The 8,941-nt window shown below is 50.4% G+C and overlaps 1 protein-coding gene across 1 annotated transcript; it reads right to left on the reverse strand.

Annotated features, from left to right (window-relative positions):
* Positions 1-4,605: 4,605 nt before the first annotated feature.
* Positions 4,606-5,502, reverse strand: C4H11orf98 (chromosome 4 C11orf98 homolog). Its single transcript, XM_068971440.1, is given in 4 exon segments — positions 4,606-4,675; positions 4,875-4,976; positions 4,978-5,166; positions 5,348-5,502. Coding segments are annotated over 4 exon segments (516 nt in total).
* Between the last annotated feature and the right edge of the window lie 3,439 nt (positions 5,503-8,941).

Below are 8,941 nucleotides of genomic sequence, written 5' to 3' on the forward strand. Positions count from 1 at the left end.
CCCACAGCTGCACCCCTGGCTGCAACTCTCTGGCCCCCTTGAGTCCTGGACGCCTGCCTGCACAGCTCTGCCTCCCAGGCTTGGGGCGCTCTGAGCTCACCACTGGCACCAGCCATCCAAGTATCAGTATGGTGGCTGGTGGCTGGGACAGTCTCTGACTGGGCCATTGTTCTCCATCTCTCCTCCCTTCCATGGACCTGTAGGCCAGAACATAAATGCATTCCAGAATGTGTCCTCAAACCTTGCCCCTGCCCCCAGAGTCCTGGGCTTCTCACGCGAAGGCCAAGGCCATGGGCTGGAAATAAGCATCCTCTCAGGCCCATCCGGTTGCCCCAGCCAATCCAGGCACCCTCTCCGAGACTCTGGGCTCTTCAAGACCTGAGCATAGCCCCAACCTGACAGTGCTCTGAAATGGGGCTACCATCCCTCCCAGCCGGCCGCATCCGACTGCCCTGTGCTTTGAGAGCTCATCCCTCTCACACCTGTATGTCACAGGGCAAGTGGTCTTGCTGGGGCTAAAGGGCTGCTGCTGCTGCAAGAGTCTGGGCCTCGGGACCCCCAGAAGGAGGACGGCTGGGCTTGGAGCCCAGACCCACGTCATGTGGGAAAGAGTAAGATTCTGGGTTTTTGTGTGTGTTTAGATTCTGACCAGTATGGCCTGTGGGCCAGGGAGCCCAGGGCCTTGCCTGACCCTGCCTGCCATGCTGTTGGCCTTTGAGGAGGGCCTGGGCCTCAGTTTCCTCACTGGTGTGTGAGCTGTGGGCAGCTGGAGCTGCTTCCCAGTTGCTGAGTGAAGGAGATTGCAAGGCTTTCCTGGCACTCAAGGGACTCTAGCCAGCACAGGGGTGGCGATAGGGCAAACTTTAGCTGCGTCCTTGGCAACAGGACATTTAAAACGTACTCCACCTCCCAGAAAAATCGCTCTGTAAACCAGAGCTTGAGGCAGCACAGGCTGGTGTCCGGGCAGTCCTCCCATGGGCGAGCAGTGGCCTTGGGCAAGGCCCTTCCTCTCCTGGGGGCTGAGCTTCCTTATTAATAAACAGGGATTTGGATTAGAAGGGCTTGTGATATTTTCTTGCAACTGCTGTCTTTGACTTAGCGCAAGGCGTCACATGCGATGTGACCCTCTTGGGTCGTGAGGGTGTGGACCCTCCCCACTTCCTGAGAATCTTCCCCGTGGTAACCCCCAGCCAGACTGCCTGTGGGAGGGACAGTCAGTCACAAAATTATTTGGTTGTGCTGGGTCTTAACTGCAACATGCAGGATTGTTGATCTTTGCAGCATGCAGGATCTTCAGCTGCAGCATTCAAACTCTTAGTTGCAGCATTTGGGATCCAGTTCCCTAACCAAGGATCAAACTTGGGCCCTCTGGATTGGGAGCTGGGAGTCTTAGCCCCTGGACCACTAGGGAAGTCCCAAGCACAATTTTGTTAGAAGCATTCTCAGAGAGTTCTCTGCCCCTTAATATTGCCTTCTGCAGCCTACTTGAGTTCCAGTTGTCTCTAGGAGGTCCCTGTTACATAGGTATGTAACTTGGGAGAAAAAAGAGAAGCGAAAGGGAAAGATACACCCAACTGAATGCAGAGTTCCAGACGATAGCAACGAGAGAAAAGAAAGCCTTCATAAGTGAACAATGCAAAGAAATAGAGGAAACCAATGGGAAAGACTAGCAGTCTCTTCAAGCAAATTGGAGATATCAAGGGAATATTTCACGTAAGCATGGGCACAATAAAGCACAAAAACAGTAAGGACCTAACAGAGGCAGAATTAAGAAGAGATAGCCAGAATATACAGAAGAACTATATGAAAAAAAGTCTTAGTAACTGGATAACCACAATGGTGTAGTCACTCACCTAGAGCCAGACATCCTGGTGTGTGAAGTCAAGTGGGCCTTAGGAAGCATTACTACAAACAAAGCTAGTGGAGGTGATGGAATTCCAGCTGATGCTGTTAAAGTGCTGCACTCAATATGCCAGCAAATTTGGAAAACTCAACAGTAGCCACAGGACTGGAAAAGGTCAGTTTTCATTCCAATCCCAAAGAAAGGCAATACCAAAGGATGTTCAGACTACTCTACAATTGTGCTCGTTTCACATGCTAGTAAGGAAATCCTTACTAGCTAGGCTTCAGCAATATATGAACTGAGAACTTCCAGATGTACAAACTGGGTTTAGAAAAGGCAGAGAAACCAGAGATCAAATTGCCAACATTCGTTGCATCATAGAGAAAGCAAGGGAATTCCAGAAAAACATCTATTCTGCTTCATTGACTATGCTAAAGACTTTGACTGTGTGGATCACAGCAAACTGGATAATTCTTAGATGAGATTACCAGACCACCTTACCTGTCTCCTGAGACACCTGTATGCAAGCAAGAAGCAACAGTTAGAACTGGATGTGGAAATTAAAAGATTTTTGTTCCTCAGAAGGAAAGCTTTGACAAACCTAGACAGCATATTAAAAAGCAGAGATCACTTTTCTGTCAAAGGTCCATGTAGTGAAAGCTCTGGTTTTTCCAGTAGTCATGTAGGGTTGTGACAGTTGGACCATAAAGAAGGCTGAGCGCTGAAGAATTGATGCTTTTGCGTTGTGGTATTGAAGAAGACTCTTGAAAGTCCCTTGGACTGCAAGGAGATCAAACTAGTCCATCCTAAAGGAAATCAATCCTGAATATTCATTGGAAGGACTGATGGTGAAGCTGAAGCTCCAATACTTTGGCCACCTGATGTAAAGAGCAACTCATTGGAAAATACCCTGATGCTGGGAAAGATTGAAGGCAAAAGGAAAAGGGGGTCGCAGAGAATGAGATGGTTAGATAGCACCACCCACTCCATGGACATGAGTTTGAGGAAACTCTGGGAGATAGTGACTCCCAGATAGGAGGTCCTGGAGTGCTGCAGTCTATGAGGTCACAAAGAGTTGGAAAGACTTAACAACTGAACAACAAACTTGGGAGGATTCTGATGGTCAAGATTGTAGCGAATACTTCTAAAGGTCACTTTAAGGGGGAGAACAGGAAAAGAAGAGCCTAAAGCAATGGCATAAAGGGAATGTTCATGACAGAGGGCCAAGGGCAAGGTCCAGAGTATGACTTAGGGAATATGGCAGAATCCTCCGTGGTGATAGTTGGACAGAGAAGTGGGTGGCAAGCTCCACCTACTCAGCTTCACTGGGACCAGGCCCTGGAGGGCAACCTGTGTGCTGGAGACAGAGCCTACTGGACTCTGGAGGCCCACTGAAGAGGCCAGCCTTCCTTGTCCCTCTTCTTGGTTTTTGTCTTCTGGGCCAGGTAACTGTTGGCAATCTCATCAACAGCCAAGGCCCAGGGGGCCAGAGCTGTGCATTGTTCCCACTGAAGTGCTCAGATTCCCACAGCAGAAAGCTCAGTTCCCCAGGCTGCAGCTGGACCCCCAGAAAAGAGGTGGTCACCTTTGGCAAACAAACCAGGTGAGCTAGATGGTGTGACTCATTAAAGTGTCGTCCCCAAGACTTGAAAGTACTCAAATGTACAGTTTGAGAATGTAAATTTATTTTTGGAATTATTTTTAAAAATCACCTTATAAAGAATTTTCTGGTGGTCCAGTAGTTAGGACTCCTGGCTTCCCCTGCAGGGGCACAGATTTGATCCCTGATCGGGGCTTCTCAGGTGGCACAAGCGGTGAAGAACCTGCCTGTCAGGGCAGGAGACATAAGAAACGCAGGTTCCATCCCTGGGTTTGGAAGATCCCCTGGAGGAGGGAATAGCAACCCACTCCAGTATTCTTGCCTGGAGAATCCTAAGGACAGAGGAGCCTGGAGGGTTACAGTCTATAGGGTGGCGAAGAGTTAGACACGATTGAAGCAACTGAGCATGCATGCAGGGAATTAAGGTCCCACAAGCTATGTGGCAGGGCCAAAAAAGAAAAAAAAAAAAATCACCTAATGGGAAGCTTAGAGAAATTACCGCAAACAAAAAGAAAAATTGCCACTTTAAAGGTCATTTTTTCAGGGAGACCTTCCCTAAGCATCCATGTAAATTAGATTCTATGTGAACCTATTTTTATAAGGGAAAAATAATGTTTACTTTATTAAAAACATAATCCAGCAAAGGAAGCAGAGACAACCACGGTCGCTAGTCTGCCCCGATCACACAGGGCAGGTGGCAGGGCTCATATCAGGACACTTACTGCATCTGCCATCTCTACAATAGTCATTTTGGTCAGAAATCCAAAGTTGGAGTGTCACTCTTTGGGGAAACAGGGCCATCACATAGGTTGGCTTCTTGTTGCCTTTGCTCAAGTAAGCGCTGTGTGTCCTGTTTCCCAATTGTGTTGTTTCCACACTCACAGCCCCTTTTCATGGCCCATTCCCATGCTTAACCACACACATTTCAGAGAGAACACTTGGGCTCTGTTACAAATAGAGCTGTCTGCTTGGACCCGCTCTCCAATCTTTTTTCTCTACCCTCCTTTTCTCAGTACATCCCTACAGGGCAGGTCAGTAGGCTGTTAGGGAAGAGGAATCTGTAGGGAGTGAAAAATAGGAACAGTTTCTCCAAAGTCCGCTGAAACAAGCTTCGAGTCCTCCTGGTTCCCCTTGAAATCTTCTGGTGGAAGAGCTCTGAGATCTAGCTCTTATGTTCAAGGTCCTCTATGTCTGGGGGGGCTTTTGTCTTCTTTTTTGATTTGGGCTGTGGGCTTCCCAGGTAGTAAAGAACTTGCCTGTCAAAGCAGGAGATGTAAGAGATGTGGGTTCCATCACTGGGTTGGGAAGATCCCCTGGAGGGAGGGCATGACAACCCACTCCAGTATTCTTGCTTGGAGAATCCCATGGACAGACGAGCCTGGCGGGCTGCCGTCCATAGGGTCGCAAAGAGTGAGGCAACCTAGTCCGCACGCACTAGTCCTGGCTGGCTTGGGAGGGGATTCCACTTTCATAGCTGCTTTCTCTTTCTGGGCAAGCTGGCTCTGCTGGGAGAGTCTTCTGTGCCTCTTCCCACATAGTAATGTTGGCACGCGCACTGGATGTCTGCTTCTTGAGGTGGTTCCGCGTGATCAGCCCTTCATCTATCACAGCCACCTGATGCCTCAGTCTCCACTCCAGGTTCAACACCAGTGCCCGCTTGAACAGCTTCTTCTTCAGCTCCATTCACAGCCTGTTGATCTTTCCTCCAGGGGAACATCCATGGCTGTGTTTTGAGGCCAGACCTTTTTTATTTTTATTTTTTAAAGCACACACCTCCCTGGTCTTGCTACATGCCTGATACTGTTTTAAGACTCGGCAAATACTGACCCATTCGGTCCCACAACCTATCCTGTAAGGTATTCTTACTAGGAGAAACCAAGGCCCAGAGAGGTCAGGGAACTTGCCCAAGGTTGTACAGCAGGTGACGGGCAGAGCTGGGATTCAGACCCAGGCGGCCTGGCTTAGAACCAGTGGCCTCAGCATGGTGCCCTGCTGGCTTCAGTCTGAGCTTTCGGTGCGCTCTGTCCGTCATCCTGTATGACGCTGAGAACTCACCCATGGTCCGCTTGGCTTGGCATAACAGAGCGCATGCTCAGATGAACGAGGAAGAGGCAAACCGCCCATCATTCAACTACTTCAGCAAGTAATTATGAAAGTTTCGCCAGACTGCAGATCTCCACGCCATGGGTTGGGAACTGCTCCTGCCAGTCCTGTCATCGTCTTTGTGAGGACAGAGCAGCTGGCGGTGCCAACACACCTGGGGCGAGAGGTGGGCAGGGCGCCTTATGCCTGCACCTGGTTCCTGGTCGGCCTCCGCCCAGCACTCTGCCTTGATCTTGCCCTTGCTCACTCCCCTGCTGTCTCTCCAAGCCTCCTTATCCCTGTCTGCTGTCTCATCCACTTCTCTTTGTTCCCATCTGTGCCCCCAGACCTCTCTGAAGCCACTGGGGTTCGGGGACGTGAAAAAGTTTTATTTTACAGTCACTAGCAAGCAGTATAAACAAACAGCAAGGTTGGCAAAAAGTGCAGGCAGCTGATTATTTGGGATTCTAAAAAGCAGGATAAAGTTGAATGACCTACATGGTGGATTCAGAATTTGCTGGAATCCTGAGTTCTAGCCAGTCCCTGCACTGGCTGCTCCTTTGCAGTGATGGTGCCAAGGAATGGTTTGGGGCTTTGGGTCCCCCCAGGTTTCCATTAGTCCCAGATGAAAATAGTGTTTGCTATGACAACACTACTACAAAGTGAATCCCTACACCCACTTCCATCCGCTGCCCATGAGCTCTCCCACGTCCTCCCCCAGGACTGATTCTGGACCCTTCAGACCGACTGGAGGAAGCCATTTGTTCTGTTTTGTCATCATCTTCCCTTGGGCCTTTATCACAGTGAGGCTGGAAGGCTCAGCCTGCTCACTCATTCACTCCTCATTCACTGATTCATTGATGGTCCCAGGCACAAGTTGACTGTAATCTAATGCTCACTGGGTGGGCAATACAAGGCAGTAGAGGGGACGCAGGAGGCAGAGTTCCTAGATCAAGGAATTTCAGAGGCCAGCTGAAGAGACCACCAGTACAGATGAAGAGTTAAATGGAAGGGCAGCGGTTAACCCCACTCCATTGGCAGCACTGTCTCAGGTGTGATGTGTTTCAAAGGCACATGTGACAAATAGTAGGAACTGAGTCCATAGGCAGGAGTGGAGGAGGAAGTCGGGTTTTGTGGAAGGGTGGGTTTGCTCTGGGGCTGGCGGATGAGTAGGAGATGGACAGCGGATGAGTTGGGGGGAGGGCATTCCAGGCAGAGTACCAGGATATGGTGTGGCCAGTAGAATCAGATTTACAGCTTGGGTACATCACGTACGAATGGGCCCGGTGGCATGTCTGACGAATATGCCTAGGGCTGGTGGTGAATGTGATACTGAATGTCAAGGATGCCCATGAACTTAAAAAAAATTCCTGGAAACCCAACTGTGGTACACAGCAGGCAAACCAATGTGGGAGAAAACCACACATGAAGCCATTCTAAGACACTCAGTAAGAGGAAACTACAGATTAATGTGGCCCACAAGTAACGAGATGGGGCTGCCATCCTGGGGGCACTCCCAGGTCACAGCTGGGGGGAGGCTGGAGGTCCAGCATCTTCTGGTGCCAGGGGCCCCTCAGTAAGCGACTCCAGGCCTCGCCTGTGCTGAGCCAGCTGCAGGGTCCATCCAGACTCTGGTCCTGGGCTGCAGTGATTCGGCCTCAGTTTCAGAGAGGACAAGGGAGGTGGAACAGGTGTTTAAGGCACACCTCCCAACCTTTCTGTGCCTCAGTTTCCTCACCTGTAAAATGAGGGTAACCATGGTACCTGGGGCTTCCCTGGTGGCTCAGATAGTAAAGAATCTGCTTGCAATGTAGGAGACGTGGGTTTGATCCCTGGGTTGAAAGGTCCCCTGGAGGAGGGCATGGCAAGCCACTCCAGTATTCTTGCCTAGAGAAGTCTATAGACTGAGGAATCTGCTGGGCTACACACAACAACAGTACCTCTAAAGGACTGCAGTGAGTGAGGAGGGAACAGCACGTAGGCAGCTCTTTGTGGCTGGCACGTAATACGTGCTCGGTCAGTGCTGGCAGTTGTTGTTAAGGTTGACCGCATCAGCACACTGGCCCTGAGGGGTTGGTTTCAATGGTCTCCCCAGCTCCCAGCCTTGCTCGTGACCTGAAACTCCCCTGAAGGAGGGAAGTGCTCCCACACTTGATGCTCCATCCCATAGTCTGTTCAGCTGGACATCAGGGCAACCCCGGCCAGACCCCACTCCCACCCTGAGAGCTTTGGCCTTACCCAAGGTCCACGCAGCTGGGCCCCTGGAAGGGACAGACCTTCCAGTCCCAAACTCTGAGGCTACATTGCTTCCTCCCGGCCAGGGACTCTCTCCTTTAATCCCTAAACTAATGTGTCTATGTCCCTGTGTTGCCAGTCCAGGGAGGGCGAGTACTTTGGCTGGCGAAGGCTTAGCTCCTGCTTTCTGGTTGTGCAAACGACATTTATGCAAACAAAGGACGCCTACTCCCTTTAACCGGGCTTCCTGGACAGAAGGGCGAGGCTTACTCCTTACTGTGTTCCCGCTGCAAGTCCCTTACAAAGTGCCTGCTCCATTCCCAGGGGTCCACGGTTTGGTCTCATCTCCACACAGGGAGGTTTGGGGGATTCTCCTTAACTCACTGCAGCTGCCCACCACAGGGCATGGACAGGAAGCTTGAAAATTAGAATCTGAGAACTTAGAAGGGATCATTAGCTATAACCCCGTCATTGTTTCAAAGATAGGAAAATTGAAGTTGAAAGAGAGGAAGTTTCCACTGTTAAAAAGCACTTGTTGAGGAGGCTGTGCTTGCCTTGACTCTACCCCAAGAAAAATTGCTACAGTGTGGTCTCAACTGTGCATCAGTTTTGGCTTTTCCTATGAGACTTTCCTTTTTTGAGATAGCTGAGACTCTCCATGCAGGGCTCTTTCTGGAGAGGGCATTTCACTTAGAAGAGTTTACCTTTGTTGGAGGGGAGAGCTTGGAAGCTCTTCGTTGCTGCATCTCTGCCCTTGGGCCTGGGATGATGGGAGTCCTGAGAGCCTTGTGTCTTGCGGGGTCGGTCCATGGGGGAGAGGAATGTAACAGGGTTGAGGAGGAAGGAGGAAGGGAAGGGTGGTCCTTCGGCAGCCTTTAAGAGGCCTCTTGCCCTCCCCAGCCTCATAAACCTGGAGCTTGGGAGAACCTAAAACAGGTAAAACCTGAGATGCTGACTCAGTAAGAGTAGAGGCCCATTTGCATATTTCAAGGATGAGGTAGCTACGTGCAGCTTGATGTAGTAAGAGCCACACTTGTTTCTGACCCGTGTCTCCTAGATCACTCCTTCCGGTGCCCCAAACCTTGCTTGGTGGTAGTGGCGTAATCGCTAAGTCGTGTCTGACTCTTGCGACCCCATGGACTGCAGCCTGCCAGGTTCCTCTGTCTATGGGATTCTCTAGG

The sequence above is a fragment of the Capricornis sumatraensis genome, chromosome 4 (genome assembly GCF_032405125.1).
Source record: "Capricornis sumatraensis isolate serow.1 chromosome 4, serow.2, whole genome shotgun sequence".
Lineage (NCBI taxonomy): Eukaryota > Metazoa > Chordata > Mammalia > Artiodactyla > Bovidae > Capricornis > Capricornis sumatraensis.